The 19,920-nt window shown below is 32.8% G+C and overlaps 3 protein-coding genes across 4 annotated transcripts; all 3 read left to right on the forward strand.

The window, feature by feature from the left end:
* The first annotated feature begins 5,097 nt into the window (after positions 1-5,097).
* LOC111806921 (ethylene-responsive transcription factor RAP2-12-like) lies at positions 5,098-7,870 on the forward strand. The gene is made up of 3 exons (XM_023692449.1): positions 5,098-5,564; positions 6,475-7,416; positions 7,565-7,870. Exons 1-2 carry the CDS (start codon positions 5,288-5,290, stop codon positions 7,365-7,367), a joined length of 1,170 nt encoding a protein of 389 aa, XP_023548217.1. The 5' UTR covers positions 5,098-5,287; the 3' UTR covers positions 7,368-7,416; positions 7,565-7,870.
* A 1,663-nt stretch (positions 7,871-9,533) lies between these two features.
* Positions 9,534-11,529, forward strand: LOC111806923. The gene is made up of 3 exons (XM_023692450.1): positions 9,534-10,329; positions 10,456-10,548; positions 11,414-11,529. The coding sequence occupies exons 1-3, from the start codon at positions 9,790-9,792 to the stop codon at positions 11,474-11,476; spliced, it is 696 nt and encodes a 231-aa protein (XP_023548218.1). The 5' UTR covers positions 9,534-9,789; the 3' UTR covers positions 11,477-11,529.
* A 1,937-nt stretch (positions 11,530-13,466) lies between these two features.
* Positions 13,467-15,677, forward strand: LOC111806924 (GDSL esterase/lipase 5-like). 2 transcript variants are annotated; one of them, XM_023692451.1, is made up of 4 exons: positions 13,467-13,758; positions 13,847-13,968; positions 14,060-14,174; positions 14,650-15,677. In XM_023692451.1, the coding sequence occupies exons 1-4, from the start codon at positions 13,494-13,496 to the stop codon at positions 14,760-14,762; spliced, it is 615 nt and encodes a 204-aa protein (XP_023548219.1). In that variant the 5' UTR covers positions 13,467-13,493; the 3' UTR covers positions 14,763-15,677. The 2 variants fall into 2 exon arrangements, with proteins under 2 accessions (XP_023548219.1, XP_023548220.1); XM_023692452.1 differs by having other exon boundaries at positions 14,060-14,141.
* Positions 15,678-19,920: the final 4,243 nt, after the last annotated feature.

The raw sequence follows: 19,920 nt of genomic DNA on the forward strand, positions 1-19,920 counted from the left end.
TGTATTTTTAAACCCGACGTTTTAGTCCTTAAAATTTGGGATAATTACGACTTTATCCCCAAGACTTTCACGTCATCCATATAAGGGTGTCTTATCTTTATCTGAAAAATAAGTAGCACGTGACTTACGTATTTAAAGAAATGCACAGTAAGTAACTACACTAGTAGGGTCGAAAAATGCAATTACGTGTAATCACCTGATGCAGAAGCATCTCTCCTAATAAGATATGGTTCGGGGTGAACCACGTGAAGCTGATGAGCATGCGACACCCGAGTAAACGAGGAGTACATAAATGAATCGATACGGTAGTAAAAGTGTTGGGCCGAAGCCCAACTCAAATTTACGTTGTGTCGTTTAACCAAATGGGCCACTAATGGATCAAGTGGGTTGATCATTTTCGGTAAAGTAAAAACAACAATGACGGACACATGAGCTGTGACGTGTATTTTTCGACAAAGGAGGTCTTCAATCATACATGACGTGACGTGATGTTATTGGATGGTGACCAAAAGGTCGACACTGTCACTGTCACTCTATCATCAAAGATTATGGTTTTCAAAAGCCAATCCGAAGGAGATGGACAAAGGGCGTGTATTAATTCCTGTGGTCCCCACCTCCACGTCGGATGATTCATCTTGCCGACCTGATTACACGGTGCTTTCATCGTGGCCGTACATTGAGTCAACATCACCGAGATGTAATTTTTCCCTAATTTTTAGCGTGGAGAGAAAATAATTGAAAGAGATATGACCGATGTCTTGTAATTATAAAAATTATTTTTAAAATAAATTGCTAATAAATATTTTTAAAGCTATTACTTTTACGGTAAAGGAAATTTCTCGGTGCTCAAACACTTGTCACATCAAGCTCGAGTATGGTAATGTCTTTTAAAAATGAGCTGTTAGAGGACAATGTCAAATGACATGAATGTGTCGATATTCCGTCACAATCCATGTATTAGAGGTTGATCTATGCACCCACTAATTGGTAGAGTATCCGTAAATAACGCTACATAGACACAGAGAGTTCATGCCTCGCTAGAAGCTGGAAGGATGGATGTTTGGGATGTCCCAACAATATAGTTGGCTCGTGATGTTAACTCTTGGTAAACATATCCAAGCAAGCTATGATAGCTGAAGATGTCTCAGAACTTGAGATGACATTACGATACGTAATTATGTTGTTGGAAATCAAGATGCAGTGTTGGTCAAACCGAAAGACTTGACCTAGAAACGAAGCAAGTTGGCTAGAGTCGAAAACGATTGAACATACATGGACAGGCGATGTGTGTGGTCAAACAAGCTATATATATATATATATATATATATATGTTTAAGCATAACAATAAGATGGAATGTCAGGTGAACTACAAATTATTATTCTTATTTTGTATGGTTTTATTTATTTCAAAGTAATTAAAAAAATATATATAATTTAAAAGTTAAAACCAACTTGACCCATAAAATAAAAATATCCGAAAGTCAAATCATATGAGCAACAAAAGATAATTACAAGTTCATCCACATCTGATAAATTAAAAAATCCAAGTGGTATTAAATTATAATAATCGAATAAATCGAATAAAGATTTTCGGAGTAAATAATGAACATATATCTTTTCGAGGCTTTGAATCATGTGTTTAATGCTCCAACTCATTATCTTATTAATTAAATATTTCATTTTTATTTTATTTTATTAATTAATTTTTTTTAATTTTCAAATTTTAAATTAAATTAAAAAAAAAAACTCTTAAATAAGTAAATAAACTCGAACAAAGATAAACACGAATCGGTGGGTCCCACGTACGAGGGGGGCAAAATCGGCAAATTCTAAAAAATTGCTGATAATTTCGAATGAGACGCCATTTTGATACACCCACTTGTGCCACTTGGCTTTCTTTTAACACCCGCACGCCCTGACGTGGCGCTAAGTAACGCAAGTTGCCGCACTACAGACAAAACAAAAAAAATAATAATAAAATAAAAAACAGCGTATTTCTTTGGGCCTGAAGCGATGTTGATCCAATCCACCATGTGACGATGTTGGGCCCATTCGTATATTTATAGTCGAAAAACTCCCATTTTGTCGTGTGTTTCAAGCTTAATATCTAACTAATATCAAAATAATTAAAGAGAAATAATAATAATTATTAATTAATTTATTGGATTAGTTGGGGGAAGTGGGCCCTACCTCCACGCATATATTTTTTGTCGTGACATGTGGAGTGGGTTAGAATATTGTAATAATAAAAAAATATTATTGGAATATTGTGAAAATAAGGTATATCTTCAAGTGCATGAACGTCCTCCCAAATTTACTTTGCCGACGTGGCCTAACAAAAATATTAAATATTAATAAATAAATAAATAAATAAAACTATGCCAAAAAGTTAGGACGGCGCGTCGTCAAATTTGGCGGCTAGTGAAGCCATATGAATTTTCCAGCCGGCAACATGGTACTTTTTTTAATTATTTTTTAATATAAAATATATATTTTAAATTTTTTTGGACGGGTTAAAAATAAATAAAATTATTTATTTATATAATAATAATTTAAATGCTGTAAATAAATATGGGCGTTGTTTTTTCTCCCTTTTTCGAGTTTCTTGGATTTTAATTATAAAGAGATAAAAAATAGAATATTTGTGAATTACAAGTCAATAACGCGTCCTTTCTCGTTCTTCTGTGGTTTGGCATTCACCCAATCACCCACGCTAATTCAACGTAATTATTTAATTATTTAAATTTTAACTTAAATTAATAAAAATGGCTATTTATACTTTTTAAATAATCTAAAAAAAATCTTTAACCGTCAATACTTTATAAACATTAAATTTTTTATTAATACTTTTTAATTTTTTTAATTTAAAATACATAAATTTTTTAAAGATTAATTAATATCCTTTACTTTTATAAAAATAAAAATACTTTTTTTAATTAATATATGAACGAAAACGGTTTATCGACACTACATAAATTATATCTAAAATTATTAATGTTATTTTTTAGACGTGGTATAAAATATTTTTTTAATGTTTAAATTTTTTTAAAGGGTTTTCTTTTAGTTTTTAAGTTTTTTAAAAATATTAATGAAATTTTTTAAAATTCAAGAATAATTTTGAAATTTATTTATAAACTCAATAATATATTTTTATATAAATGTTAGTATATATATTTTTTAATTTTAAATTTTAAAGATATTTAAGATTTTTTTTTTTTAATTCAAGAGTTATTTTTATTAAAAACGTCTAAATTTTATAAATTAAATTAAATAATACTTAGGAAAATAATATCGATTTGATTCAATTTAATTTAAAATAAATATTTTATTTTTTTAATTTTTGTTTAGTAGGATATTTTCCGAGAGAGTAATTATTTTCTTAGATATTTTATTTGACTGTGCATTCCATTTTTTTTAATAATGGTGAAAAATCAACTGTTTGACCAAGATTTTTGTTAATAATAATAATAATTTTATGTGGGTACGTTAATTTGAAGAACAATTTCACGTTATAAAATAAAACAATATTTCTTTTAAAATATGGAATATTAAAAAAATGCATGCACGTAGACATTTTCATAACACTAATTTATCAAATAATATAAAATCTTCTATTCATATCCAACAAATCTACGATCAACGATCTTATATCTTATTTTTTACGATATTTAAAATTAATAATAAATTTGGGTGAATTGAATCCAGCCCACTTCGGAATCCAGCATCTTGGCTGGCACTCATACCCCTCTCGAACCAATGTGGGATCCTCATTTCATCTCCTTCGAGGTCCAACGTTCTGGTTGACACACTACCTGGTGTCTACCGAGGATCTCACACTAAATAAGTTCGTAACCTAATCCAAACTGTATGAGTTGACTACAGTTGATTGAAATTTTAGTGTCGTGTTCACACACGCGTGTATATATACCCTTCAAATAAAAATAGGGAAATTTTTAAATAGTCATTGTTTTGGTGCAGTCAAGTCTGGTAAACTCTTTTTTTTTTTTTTTTTTTCTTTATCATGAACCTAAAACATGACTATAAGGGCATAAAATTAGGCAGACAAGCCCTACGGCTTTGAATCCCACAACCCATGAAGAATGTCACATGGAAAATGCTTCAAAGAAAGAGAAAGAGGAAGGGATGTGCTAGAGAATATACCCATAACTCCGTGTCTACCGAACTTTCCGATGATACTCGAATTGATTATTCTTGTATACTGTTATGAGAGATGGGTTAGAAAATAAAGTTTATAATTTACTGTCTCGAAATTTGGTCAATTTGAGCATATCTCAATTAGTTAAGACATGTAACTTTGATCAACAGGGTCACATGTTGATGAATTAAAAAACAGAAGTGTACACGAATTCAGTTGAAAAAATATTTTGGACCGATCTGAAATTTTTAGTTTAATTGAATTAGTGACTCGAGCAACCTGAATAAAGGTTTCATGGTTANTACTGTCTCGAAATTTGGTCAATTTGAGCATATCTCAATTAGTCAAGACATGTTACTTTTATCAACAGGGTCACATGTTGATGAATTAAAAAAACAGAGATGTACACGAATTCAGTTGAAAAAATATTTTGGGCCGATCTGAAATTGTTAGTTTAATTGGATTGGTGACTCGAACAACCACAATAAAGGTTTCATGGTTAGATTAAATTAGGTTGTTCGGTTATTTTTTTTAATTATTTTAAAAAGTCATATTTATCTATAATACTCAAATTTAAAGATATTATTTAAATTTTTAAAAGTTAATAAGTATTTTTTTAAATAAAATACAAAATTTAGCGATATTTTTATTAATTTATTATATACGAACGAATGGATATTAAATTTATGTATCATGTATTTTTCCTTAGAATAAGGTACAATAATGTAACGCTGTCTCGTTCTATTATTTCTGAAAAGAGAAAAGAAAAATAAATAAAAAATAAAAAAGTTCAAATAATTCATATTTTTGTCGTGGCGTCGACGGTGGAAGGGAACAAACTGTGGAGTTGACGGCATAAAGAAAGGGGGGTAAAATGGGTATTTTACATAAGTGGGCCCCACTTGCAAATGTGCCTACTTCTTCTCACCTTCTTTCAGGAAGAACTCACCCACCTAACGTTTTTGATTAAAACCCTAAAGAAAGAATCCCTTCCGCTTAAAATTAATTCACTTCCCAACAACTAAATTTTTCATTTCAATTCCAAAGTTCTTTCAGTTTCTCTTTCAAGAATCGATAATCTCCCAACTTCTCTGTCAAAATCCTTTCAGTTAACTGTCTTCTTCTTGAAGAATGTGTGGAGGTGCTTTAATCTCCGGTTTTATTCCGACGACTCACTCCCGGCGAGTCACCGGCGAACATCTTTGGCCTAACCTGAAGAAACCTGGCTTTGGAAATCAATTGTCCAAGCCGGTTAAGTCTGATATCATTGACATTGATGATGATTTCGAGACGGATTTCCAGCATTTCAAGGACGATTCCGATTTGGAATTTGATGTGGAAGAGCTCGTTGATGTCAAATCATTTGCCTTCTCTGCTGGTGGAAGCCCTGCCGTTCCTTCTGCTCGTGGTAACTTTCTTTTCCTAAGCTAAGCTTCCTTTGATTGCTGTTCTGATGTTGATTTTACGCCTTACTGCTTCTTGTTCGGTAGTCTATCTAATTTCTGTTCAGTGACTTTTATTGCATGGCCTCCGCTTGTTCTCTTTCTGTTTTCGACATTCAGCTGGTTTGTGGTAGATCCGTTACTGCCTTCTTGATTTTCATAGATGTTTAGGGGAGCATGTTCTTTCATGTGGAAATTCACTTTCTGATCATTAGGTTTCGACTGCAGAAACGAATTCTTTTGAGGAATCAACTGAGAACCTTTTTACTGATTTAAAAAAAAAAAAAAAAAAAAAAGGACGGGAGTGATAGATCTGGCCAATAGCCATGGATTTACATTTTTTATTTGATTATAAATCAAGCTTCTATGGCTCAAATTTTTAGATTTTTCTTAGTAGTTCCATAAATATTGACGAGATTACCACATGATCGAATTTGTTATATGATGTTTACTGCTTTACATTTTTTTTTTTATTTTTTTTTTAATTTTATTGTTCTCAATTTTTTTGGATCGGCTAACGTAATTGCCAGATAAGTTGTGGCTTAGTGGTATTCATCTTATTGGTTGAACATTCATAAAATGCTTTGAACCTAATTTTTGTTCTTATTATTTTCTTTCTGTTCCTTTTTTGTTTGTTTGTTTTGGTGGTCCTTCCAATTATTCATCTTATCGTAGCCAATGGATATTTGAAAAAAAGTGGATGATCAGTTAACTTTTCCTAACATTTTCCTCGTTCCTGTCGTTTGTAGTTTCTGGATCCCTTAAATCCTTTTATTTCTGGACAGGGATGGATTCAATTTGCTATGTTTTTCCCTCCTCCCGATCTGTCTATTCTTTCTTCTTCATTGATTTTAAAAAGATTTATACACTTTGCAGCTTCAAAATCTGTAGAATTCTCTGGACAAGCTGAAAAATCTGCAAAAAGAAAGCGAAAGAATCAGTACAGGGGAATCCGACAGCGACCATGGGGTAAATGGGCAGCAGAAATTCGTGATCCACGGAAAGGAGTCCGTGTGTGGCTTGGCACTTTTAATACTGCTGAAGAAGCTGCTCGAGCATACGATGCTGAAGCACGACGAATTCGTGGAAAGAAAGCTAAGGTCAATTTTCCCAATGAAGCTCCACGAACTAGCGGAAAGCGTTCATCCAAGACAAACCTTCAGGAACCAGTAGTTAAAACTAGTTTGGCAAAGACCCAATCAGATCAAATCCAGAACAATGGTTTCGTGAACAACTCTGATGAAGATTACTATAGCACCGTGGGTTTCCTGGACGAAAAACCGCTTACAAATCAACTTGTCAACATGAATTCATTCCCTGCTAACACAGATGTTGCAATAAAAACCAGTCCACCTTCTTCTGATGTTGCACCTATGTACTTCAATTCAGATCAAGGGAGCAATTCCTTTGAGTACTCTGACTTTGGATGGGGAGAGCAGGGTGCAAAGACTCCTGAAATCTCGTCCTTTCTTTCAGCTGCCATGGAGAATGAAGATTCTTACTTTGTGGAGGATGCATCTCCAAGCAAGAAAGTTAAGTATAGCCCAGAGACTATGGAGGTTTCTCAAGGCTCTGGAAAGACTTTATCTGAGGAGTTATCTTCTTTCGAGTCTGAGATGAAATACTTCCAGATGCCATATCTTGATGGCAGCTGGGATGCATCAATGGATGCCTTCCTTGCAGGCGAGACAGGAAACCAGGATGGCGTAAACTCAGTCGACCTTTGGTCCTTCGATGATTTTTCGGGAATGGTCGGCAGTGCCTTCTAAGCAAATCTTGTCCAGATTGCTAGGTTATGTAAATAAAAGCTACATATTAGTGAGTTTTTGACATCTTTATCAACTCCTCCCTAAATTTTCCAGCTTTTTAAATAAAAAAAAAATGTATACTCCTTCCTTCCGGATGATGATCTCCTTTGTTTGTTTTGCTTGTAAAAGCTTGAATTTCTTACATAAACTTATTGCAGGAACATTTGTCCTCTGTTATGGCAATGGACGTGAGAGAGATCTGCCTGCATAAGCAACGGCTTAACAACAAACATGGCTATTGGTTTGTATGTTGTGAGGACATGTAGTACTACTTGCTTGGTAGGCTACATTTCATGTGTCGAGACCATAATATGGGAATCTCAAAACTAATATATGCTTGTACTGATGATGATAAACTACATGTAGTTGGCTTGCTGTGGATGTTGAAAACTTGATGAATCTCAATTCTGCCTTTTGTGTTTGTGTGAATGAGAATGGATGGTTATGCTATTCTTTTCTTTTCAGATTTCTTCCATACTACTTTATAGTTCATAAACCGAAACCGAGAGGTTCGATTATTGTTTTGTACTTAGCAAATATGCAATGAAAATGTTTGTTCGTGTGCGAATGAAGATGTTTACAGTTTTGAGCTAGAATGGTTGTGCTATTCTTTTCTTTTCAGATGTCTTCCATACTTCATTGTTCATAAACCGAAACCGAGAGGTTTGGTTATTGTCTTGTACGAAGTAAACTTCTCTGATCCCGTACCTATATCTTATCCTGTTTATGTGAAGTTTTGAGCTAGAATTTTTGTAGATCATGTTTATTGTTTCATCTGTTTCTATGTGTTTCTTCTGAAATTGCAGCTTTGAAAGATGATGGGATTGTGAAGATGTTTAGGGTTTGTAATGGAGGAGGAGAAAAGCGTGGGATCAGTTTGGCTCTGGTTAGGTCAAAGTCATGGATGGGCGGGCCATTTGTTGAGCATGGCATCCTCGTTTTGTGGTTTGGCCCTATTCTCCCACTCACATGTTATTGTAAGTGCAGAGCAAGTTCCTATTTTAAGCTGTTTCTTGCATGTGATTTCATTCGACCTTTTTTCTCAAAAGACTTCAACTTTTCAAAATTAAGGAATAAAATACTGATGGTTTTTATCATGATTTTAGATTCAAATAGTTAATTTTTTTTTAACATATTATCTAAATATATAATATAATTAATAAAGAAAATCATTAAAGTTAGATTTACAAATAAGTTCATTTGGTGGAATCACGTCTAAGGTGTTCATATAACCTATAACTCGACCAATTTGGACTAAATAACCCAAATTATAAATGTTGGGTTGGGTTGGGTTGAATATTCGCAAAATCAAAAATTCAGTTTAGTATTTTATTTATTTATTTATTATTATTATTTAGAATTACAACACAACATACCAGACTTACGTTTAATGTTGAGGATTATTGAGTGTGAGTCCCACATTGGTTAATTTAGTGGAAGATCATGGGTTTATAAGTGAGAAATACTATCTCCACACGGGTATGATGCCTTTTGAGCTGGATATGATGCCTTTTGAGGAAGCTCAAAGCAAAGCCATGAGAGCTTATACTCAAAGTGGATCAAAGTGGATAATACCATACCATTGTGGAGAGTCATGATGATTCCTATCATGGTATCAGAGTTATGCCCTAAACTTAACCATGTCAATAGAATCCTTAAATATCGAACAAAGAATTGTGAGCCTCTCGAAGGTGTAGTCAAAAGTGACTAAAGTGTCGAACAAATGGTGTACTTTGTTCGAGGGAGAGCTCCATAAGCCTCAGGGGAGGTTTATAATGTACTTTGTTCGGGGAGGTATTGGGTGAGTCACACATTGGTTAATTTAGTGAAAGATCAGGCAAAGCTATGAGAGCTCATACTCAAATTGTCCTCGGGGAGAATGGTTGAGGATTATTGGGTGAGTCACACATTGGTTAATTTAGTGAAAGATCAAGCAAAGCCAGGAGAGCTCATACTCAAATTGGACAATATGATACTATTGTGGAGATAAATTAACCCAAAAATTGTCCCTCTTTATTCTATGTTAACTTCAATATTTTCATAATTATATCTTTTGAAATATCAATCTTCCAATTACGGCATTATAGGCAATTATTCCATGTACCATCAGAAAAATAAAATCTAATTATCTCATTCATTCTGGTGATTAAGTTAAGAACACTTGTAATTTACTTGATTATTATTTAAATGAAAAACAGATTCCTAATTTTGTTCTCAAGAATACTACGAAAATTCGTTGCTTTTACATCAAGTTGCAAGCCTTCGAAGAACAATAGAGAGTTTAAGAATCTTAAGCAAGAAATCAAATTCCAAATTCCGCCATTAGAAGTTGCTATTATTCTTGATTTAATCCGTGTTCTTCGTGTCTCCAAAATGGCCGTCAATGGATGTTCTCGCATCTGGAACTCGATTTTCCAATCGCTTTTGCTGCCACCAGATCTGTACGCTTTATACTCTGAAACGATTCTGCCTTTTCCTCCTCTTCATCGCTCTCTTCTCGATCATCGCGATCGCCATCGCCGCATTGCCTGTAATCTTCCTATTAAAGCCTCGACAGCCGATCTTTTCTCTCGAATCACTGCGATTGGATTGGTACAACATTAGCCTCAACTCTGCCTCTCCATTTATCTCTTCGGTTTTCACCTTGACTCTCAACTCTCGAAACCCTAACAAAATCGGCATTAAGTATAGTCCGTCGAGGCTTCTCCTGATCCACGATGGAAACGCCATGATCGGAACCATACGAGTCCCCGAAGTGTTCCAGCCCGCTCGTAGTGACGATCGGAGTGTTCGAACTCGTCTTCTGCTGCATCGATTCAATGTCGATTTGTTCGATGCGACGCCAGAGTTTGTTGAGATGAAAATCATTGGCGATGTTGGTGTAGAGCTGTTTGTGCTTCATATGGCTGTGATCAAGATGAAGGTAAGGTTTATTTGTTATTTGCATTCAACTCTGGAGCTTCCATGGAAGAATTTGCTGTGTTGATTTTGAAGAATTCGTCTGTAAATTCTCCTTTTGCGGATTGAACTGTTGAGGATTTTGCTGTAGGTTGCTCTGAACTGCAATGTGGATGTTCATTACAGAGGGCTTAATTTCAGAGAACAATTACTCGGCAATGGAGCAACCGTTGCAAAAGCTTTGGTACGCTCATCTTCCTCTCCCCTAAATATGTTTATGTTTGTGTGAGGAAATGATCCTGAGTTTATAATAAAAGAATACTCTCTACTAGAGAGTCGTTCTGGGTAAGCCCAAAGCAAAGTCATGAGGTCTTATGTCCAAAGTGGACAATATCATACTATTGTAGAGAGTCGTGTTCGTCTATCATGGTATCAGAGTCATACCCTAAACTTAGTCATGCCAATAGATTGGTAAATCCTCACATGTCGAACAAAGGACTCCAAAAGAAAATGAGGAGTCGAGCCTCGATTAAGGGAAGGCGTACTTTGTTCGAGGGGAGGTGTTGGATGATGAAAGTCCCCCATCGGCTAATTTAAGAAATGATCATGGGTGTTGGATGAGGCCTGTTGGAGGAGCTCAACTCAAAGTCATGAGAGCTTATGTTTAGAGTGGACAATATCATACCATTGTGGAGAGTCGTGTTCATCTAACAGTGTTCATATGACTTGATAACTCAACCAATCTCGACTAAATCCAAATTATAAAAATTGGGTTGAGTTAGATCTTTTTTTTTTTTGTTCGAGTTAGGTTGATTTTGAAAATTTTAATTTTTTTTTTTTGCTATGGTCAACTCGACCCACCCGAAAATAGGTTAATAATCCAACACAACCTTAGAAGGTTGGATTTATAAGTAGAATTTTTAAATAGTTAAAAAAAGCAACCGGACAAATCCAACCTAACTGCGTTGTCTTGTGAACTTTGTTCGTGTTTTTCGAGTTATGAACCCAAAATTTGTGAGTTAGTGGATTTTTATTTTCATAAAAGCAATTATTTGTAAATAAATTATGATTATGAAGGAAATTAATTTACTTAGTTTCTTGATTTTCAGGATTCATTTCCTTCCAACACCAACACAACGGCCACAAACTGTGGCGTCGCTTTTTACTTATGAAGATGCTTAACTCACTAATTAAGTAATTAGTGGTTAAGTGTTTTGTTTAATCTCTTTTTGGATTTGTTTGTTTTATTTACTAATTTCCTTCCTCACCCAATTATTTGGATTTTTCTTTTTCTAATGTATAATTCATTTTTTTAACCACAATATAAATAATATTATTAGTAAAACACGAGCGTTTCTTTAATTGACTATTATATCATTTCGATTTCATAAAAAATTATCTAATTAGTAGGTCACTTTATCATCTTACTGATGTCGTTAACGACACGAATAAAACTAGGGGTGTACACCCAACTCGCTAACCCGAGAACCTAACTCGAATGATAAGAGTTGGGTTGGGTTTAAAAAGACTTCGGGTTTGGGTTGGGTTCATTTTTTGGAATCCAATCTGATTCACGTTGTGTTTGGGTTTAAAATTCAAATGAATGGTGCAACCCGACCCAACCCGAAATTCTTTTAAAAAGAGAAAAGCCCAAGCCCACGCAGCCCACCCAAGAGTCGTGTTATTTGACCCTGCCACGTGGCACACATGCACTCTTCATGTGCAGCTTTCTCTCTCTCCTCTTCCACCATATGAGATTGAGTTAATAAGTTGAATGATGATTCATCTATCTCGTTGTCTCTCTACTCTTCATCTTCATCGTTCTCATCTCATAGTGTTTGTCTTCTCCATTGACGTCGTTCTCATCTTCATAGCAGTTGTCGATGTCACCCGTGAGTCACCTCTTTATTTCTCGATTAGACTCTCGTCTCAACTCCCATTTCTCCACTCGACTTCGTCTATGTGTTTCTTATCGGATGTCGTCGCCAACTATCTCTCCGCTTGACTTTTTGTTTCATTTTTGTCGAACTTAAATCAATAATTTTATTAGATAGGATTAGATTGCTTTTATAGCACAACCTTAAATTTTAAATTTGTTGGGTTGGCGACTTGAATAGAGTTCACAACTCAACTCAACGTTGAGTCATAGCCACAACTATATAATATAGTTGACAAAGCTTGGAAGTAAGCTACTGGCTCCTATCGACAAGAACTAGGCGTGGCTTGGTTAGTTTCGACTCACTGGCAAAAACTCCTTCCGGCGGAGAAGCTAGAAGCCTTCTCGGTCTATGAACTACTCGAGTTCTAAACCAACAATTCCTACCTTCATTGTTTGACTTCTTATCTTTCACACATATTTGAATTGAATTGGGTCGTATTGGATTGTCGAGTTACACTAATAAATAAAATCTCATAAAACTTAAATATCAAGCATTTTCATCCAACAAGAGCTACAGTTAAACATCGTTTCAATTAATCTTCTTCACCACACATCTTTTTTTTATATCTCAAAATTGTACCGAGATGATTAAGTTAGGGGAAATGACTTTAATACCCCTATTATAGATAACGACTCTCTACATTTTTTTACAATAATATGATATTGTCTATCCTAGGTGTGAGCTCTTATATCTTTGATTTTAAAATTAATAAAAAAAAAATTTTGCACGTTAAATAGAGACATTGTGATATTATCTTACTTACCTAACCTGACATTAATAAAACAAATAACTATATTATTAGCGTTTGAGTTGGAAAAATCCTTTTTAGACTAACTTAACATTTTAGGTGGGTTGGGTTGAGTTGTCGGATTAAAATATTTACAAGTCAAACATAAGTTCTATTCTTTCTTCTCACACGCATCAAAGCGGCTTCGCTCCTCTCCATCGTCAACTCGGTCGATAATCTTTTCTTTCCTCTCCATAATGGTATGATATTGTCCACTTTGAACTCTCTCGTGACTTTGCTTTCGGTCTCTCAAAAGGTTTCGTAGCAATAGAGATAGTATTTCTTGGTTCTAAATCCATAATCATTCTCTAGATTAAGGGCATGACATGACTTTGTTACCAGGTTAGAACACGACTGTTAAATTTGGTAAGTGTTAAAATTTTCGAAAATAACATATTTCTAAGAACACTTGATTCCATAAGAACACGAGAAGAATCCGTCTCCATCGATCAGTTTCCGAAGATGAACACATCAAACTTCCCTTTCTTCTTCTCGATCTTCTTCACAGTTTTCTTCATCGCACGAAGCTCTCGAATCGCCGATGTTTATTCGTTGCCAAAACACGTCGCCTTGTTCGTATTCGGCGATTCCTTTTTCGATTCTGGAAACAACAATTTCCTCAACACTACCAAGGGGTACCGCGCCAATTTCATGCCCTACGGCGAGACTTTCTTCAAATATCCGACCGGAAGATTCTCCAATGGCCGTCTCGTGCCAGATTTCATCGGTGAGTACTCGAAACAGAGATTGAACTAAAAATCGTACTCGCTTCAGTTTCGTATCTCTTTAATCTTGAAAGAAATTTTACCTTACAGCGGAGTATGCGAATCTGCCATTGATTCCGTCGTATTTAGATCCTCGCACCAAACGTTACAACTACGGCGTGAATTTTGCATCCGGTGGAGGCGGCGTTTTAGTCGAAACTCACCGAGGATTCGTACGAATCAGTCGATGAAATGCATTGATTTGTTGTTTTGCGATCTTCGTTTTCTCTGATGAATGTTGAATGTATTGATTTAATTTTACAGGTCATAGACCTTGGAACTCAACTCAGGTACTTCAAGAAGGTGGAAAGATCGATTAGGAAGAAGCTCGGAAGATGCAGAGCCCGTAGATTGCTTTCGAACTCTGTTTATCTGTTTGGTATCGGAGGAAACGATTACATCTTTTCTAATTAACCTCTCCACTAATACTCGTTCTCTTCCCTAATCAATGTAGGACTCCCAATCCACTCCCCTTCGGAGCCACCGTTCTTGCTAGCACATCGGCTCTTGTCCACCCTTTTCAGGGCTTAGCCTTCTCGCTGGCACATCACCCGTGTCTGGCTCTAATACCATTTGTAACAGTCCAATCCCACCGTTAGCACATATTGTCGTCTTTGATCTTTCCCTTTCAAGCTTTCCATCAAAGTTTTTAAAACATGTCTATCCGGGAGAGAGATTTCCACACCTTATAAACAATGTTTAGTTCTCCTCTCCAACCAACGTGTAATCTCACAATAGTATCTCTTATTTGCATACCAATGATTCTTCTCTCAAGCACAATTCGAGTGTATATATATATATATATATTTATTTAGTTTGAAGCTGGATTAAACCCAAACTATTTGATGTGGTAGGAAATATACAAGAAAGGAGGAAGAAAATTTGTGGTTGCAGCGGTGGCTCCAATAGGTTGTATGCCAAACACGAGAGTGAAGACAGGGAGGCAGTATGGAAGGTGTTGGGATGAGCCATCGGCGCTTGCAAGGCTGCACAATGAGCTTCTTCCTATTGCTCTGCAGAAGCTTGCTAACAAACTCAAAGGATTCAAATACACCGTTGCTGATACCTATACTGTGCTTCAAAACAGAATAGACAACCCTTCAAAATATGGTAACCCCCCAACAATGTTCTTCATCTTTCTTAAATTCTCTTTGATTCTTAGTATATTGGTAAGGTAAGGCAGAGAGTGACAGCGTATATTTTTTGATTTTGTGCTTAAAACAGTGTCCATAGAAAGAAATGACAGAGTAGAAAGTAGGAACACACCCTAACCTAGTTTAACTAGTTAGGAATTTGAATTTACAATCCTGGTGGTTGTTGAATCGAACAATTTGACACGTATCTATAACTATCTGGATGAGAGCTTTCGTGTCATTAGCTGATCGTTAAGGTTAAATATAGTAGACTCCTTTTTGTCTCTCTCACGTAAAGAGAGTTCACGTTGTCTTGGGAATTGGTATTCTTGTCCATTGTATAATAAAGTCTCCTAAACACCACATTCGGTAAGTTAGGATTGAAAAGAAGTAGGCAATGTGTAACGGCTCAAGCCGACTGCTAAGAGACATTGTCCTCATGTTGTTTTGGGAACTGGTATTCTTGTCCATGGTAGAATAAAGTCTCCTAAACACGTCATTTGGTAAGTTAGGATTGAAAAGAAGTAGGTAATGTGTAATGACTTAAACCCACTGCTAACAAATATTGTCCTCTTCCTTTTAGGCTTCCTTAAAGGTTTTTAAAACAGATCTACTCCGGAGAAGTTTCTGTTGAGGATTGTTGGGAGGGAGTCTCCTAAACACCTTATTCGATAAGTTAGGATTGAAAAGAAGTAGGTTTTTAAAACGCGTATACTCGAGATAAGTTTCTGTTGAGGATTGTTGAGAGGGAGTCCCACGTCAGCTAATTTAGAGAATGGTGTGTGTGTGTTTCGAAATACACGAGAATAGCTCGACCGTAATTGAGACATATTGTATCTTTGGAAGACGAAAATTTAAATTTTCACCCATATTGAAAAAAATATCCATACCCTTCTTTATCGTTCTTTATCGCTTTTAATTACTTGAAGCTTTAAAAATACACGTTAATTTATATTTATGAAATACTAAATTGAAAGTTTTTTTTTTCCTAAATCTTTGATTTTAATAGTTTTAAAAAATTTTATTTCATTGATTTTTTTTAAAATTAGATACCAATAAAATTTTAAAATTAGCAATAAAACCTTTAATTTTTACAAAAATAAAAAAAAAATCAAAAAAGTTTATACAGTCAATATATAACAGGAAATTGTTTATCTACATCAAATATATTGTCTTAATTTTTTTTTCTAACGAAAATATTAATGTTACTTTTGAAACCTTACGTGACCATAAAAATATTTTTAAGCTTTTAAAAGAAATTCTAAGAGTTGTTTTAAGTTTTTATAAATATTATTAAAATATTATGATTATTAATTAAATAAAATATTTTAATTGTAAAAGTATTTTTAATATTTTATTATTATTTCTTGACTTTGAATCTGTTTCATTTATTATATTTGTTGGGAAAATTGTGAATAAATATCTAACATCTCATTTAATTTATTATTATTTTCTTATTTGTTTAATAAAAAAACGTGTTCCACAGCTGGAAAAATCTTTTTTTTTTTAATTTTGAAAAAACGTTTATTATTAATTAACTCATAGTTAATCATATCTCGGAAATAATGCTAAATACCAATTTATTTTATTTTATTTTATTTTTACCTTATTCTATTCTCAAATATAATTCACAATAATTGTTTAATAATTAATAGATTGACCATGGATGAGAGTATACTCATTCAAATGTTTAGGTACAAAATATAATTTATATATTTTCAAGCGATTAAACATTTAAATTTAATTTTATTATCATATTTATATTATTCATACGAAAAAAACAATTAATTTAATATACATATTTACTTACGATATCAAATATCATAATAAATTTAAGCATCGTGCTAAATTATATTAATTTAATGATATGTAACAATAATATAATTTATATTTTTAAAGTAAAAGCATCGTATAACTTGATTGAAAGCATAGGATAAAATGAAATATATCTCATAATAATTTTGTTATTATATATTCCATTTTAACTTGAGCTCAACGTCACTAAAAGATTTGGAAGAAGTAAAATGATTTGAAAACCGAGAACGTATCAATTCGAACTATCTAACTCACTTTAGATTGAATTGGGTTAGATTTTTTTTCAATTTGAGTTGGGTTAAGTTTTTGAAAAATCGAAAATTCGGGTCGATTCACACATTTTCATTTTTGTATCGGGTCAACTCGACTAACCCGAACATAAGGTTTCAACTCAATCCTACTTTTACGATTATAATGATAACTAAATGTATTTAACGTTTGAGTTTTATAAGATTTTAGTTTTTAATATTGAAATATTTGCCAAAACAATCGCACCTAGATGAGTGAAATTTTCTCTTTATAATAATCAAATAAATTAAAATAAAATAAAATAAATCAATAAATAGATACAAGATATTGGATATATTCGCTAAAACAACAGTCAGAACAGTATACAATGAGAATTAAATAAATTATAAATTATATGAAAGAGCTATAAATGGAAAGAGTAATTAAATAAGTCACACCTAAACCAGTGAAAGTTTTCTATTTATATTCATTTACAGAGCGGAATAAAGTATTAGGTGGGAAGAGTAATAAATTGATACAAGATATTTGGCTGTAATAAGAGGCAAAATATGATACCTATTGTAAGGAGGCAAATATCACGTCAAATATGATACATAAACCCTAATTTTGAAGTCTCTATCTTGCGTCTATATAGTCCACAGCCCATCGTTGCTTTTCAACACCTAACTGCAGATAGTTCTCTTTTCTTTGATTTTTACTCTCTATGGATCTCTCGTTAGTGCCTTTCAGTACTTGACCATTACACGCTCAGATATTGTCCATGCTGTCAATTCTGTAAGTCAATTTTTGCACGTCCCTACTCCATATCACTTTCCCGAGGTCAAACGTATTTTTCATTATCTTAAGATTATCATTTCATTCCGGAACTTGTTGTCGCTGGCAAACATCACATATAGTATGTACCTTCCCATCGCCAGGTTTTGGTTGACATCTTCACAAAAAGTGTTTCTCGACGTCTCTTTAAATTTTTTTGATCCAAGCTTCACGTGCATTCAAATTCGACGTTCATCCTGAATTATGGTTTATCATATATATCATATTTGACCGTTTATTATAGGCAAATATCTTGTATGATTGAGAATATTTTGTCTTCCATTACAGTTTAACATAGTTACCATATTTGATTTTTTATAGACAAATATCTTATATGATATTTAGCCTCCCATTACGGTTTAACATATGTATCATATTTACCATTTTATTATACGCAAATATCTTGTATTTATTGATTACTCGCTCCACTGTAATTTATTTGATTCTATAAATGATTATAAATTGAGAATTTAGCCATCGTTTTGGTGCGATGGTTTTAGTAAATATTCTCATGGTATCACAGCAAATATTTGATTGTACTTATCGAAAAAAAAAATTAGGGTTGCTAAACCGACGGAATTTTGATATCACGAGAATGTTTGCTAAACTCACCTCACCTAAATTGTGGTGAAATTCTCTATTTATAATAATCAAATAAATTACAAAAAAAAAAACAGTAAATGGATACAAGATAGTTTCTGTAATAAAAGAACAAATATGATATCTACAAAAAAAACCGTAATGGAAGACAAAATATCCTCAATCATATAAGATATTTACCTATAATAAAGGGTTAAATATGATATATACGGTAATTCAGTACTAAATATCCTTAACAACTATAATAATACAGTAAAGTAGTGATTTCTTTAAATTATAATAAATAAAAAACAACCCGATAACTCTACAACAAAAATAAAGAATTGTGTTATATTGTAAACTCTATTCAAGTTGCTCGGGTTATCAACTCAATAAATAAATAAAAAATTAATTGATTCAAAAGATTTTTCTAACCAAACCCAACTCGGATATACTGGAGTGGGAGTTGAAAAAGTGGAAGGAGAGCCGGGGCGGGGCGGAGGATCCCGCTCTCACCAACCCTCTCTATTTAAGTATTGGTTTGTGTGTCATTTATTAGGTAAATCATTTAAACCAAAAAAAATTAATTTATTTATTTTAACAAATTATTGGTTTCAGACTTCCAATATTTTTAAAAATATATAATATTAACTCAAATTTTGAAAAATTCAACCAAAAAAAATGTTAGTATATATATTTTTTACACATCTGTACCTTTCAATTTCCTTGTAATATAATATTATATTGAAAAAACCCAAATAGAAATTTCTCAAGAGAAAATTTCAAACAAATTTTCTATTATTATTTTTTTAATTAATTAAATTATTAGAGAGATAAAAATAAGCTAAATTAATAAAAATATCCCTAAATTTTTTTTAAAAAAAAATTCAATAGTATCCTTAAATTTTTCTTTTAAAAAAAAATTACAAAATACTCTTACCATTAATTTAAATAGAAACCGTTAATATTTTGTGTAAAATACTCTTAAAACTTTTTTAATATTATTTTTGAGATTTTAAGAGCATACAAAGGTATTATTTTATTTTTTTTAAAAAATTAAAAATATTTTTAAAATTTTAAAAAGTTGAAGGGTATTAAAGAAATTTTTTCCAAAAGTTTCCAGATATTTTTTAAAATTTAAGAATATTTTTAAAACAAAATATTAACTGTCTCCCCATAGTATTTTTTTTTATTAATTTAACTTTTGATATTTGATTAATAATAATAATAATAATAATAATAAATAAATAAATAAAAGTGACATGGATTTGCATATGATGGGGAGGAATCACTTAAAGTTGGGATCCAAAAAGGAAGTCTATTTGAATACAAATAAAACTTTGTTTTTTGGTTTCATATTAAAAGTGAGTAAAAGATGCGTTTTATTATTTATTTATTTATTTATTTATTTATTTATTTTATTTTCCCACATGTAACCAAACACAAATTACATTCTACATGTAATCTCCAAGTCAAAGTTTTATTTTATTTTTATTTTTATTTACTTTTATTTATTTATATTAATTTATTAATTTA

This window comes from Cucurbita pepo, chromosome LG12 (genome assembly GCF_002806865.2).
Source record: "Cucurbita pepo subsp. pepo cultivar mu-cu-16 chromosome LG12, ASM280686v2, whole genome shotgun sequence".
NCBI classification, from domain to species: Eukaryota; Viridiplantae; Streptophyta; class Magnoliopsida; order Cucurbitales; family Cucurbitaceae; genus Cucurbita; species Cucurbita pepo.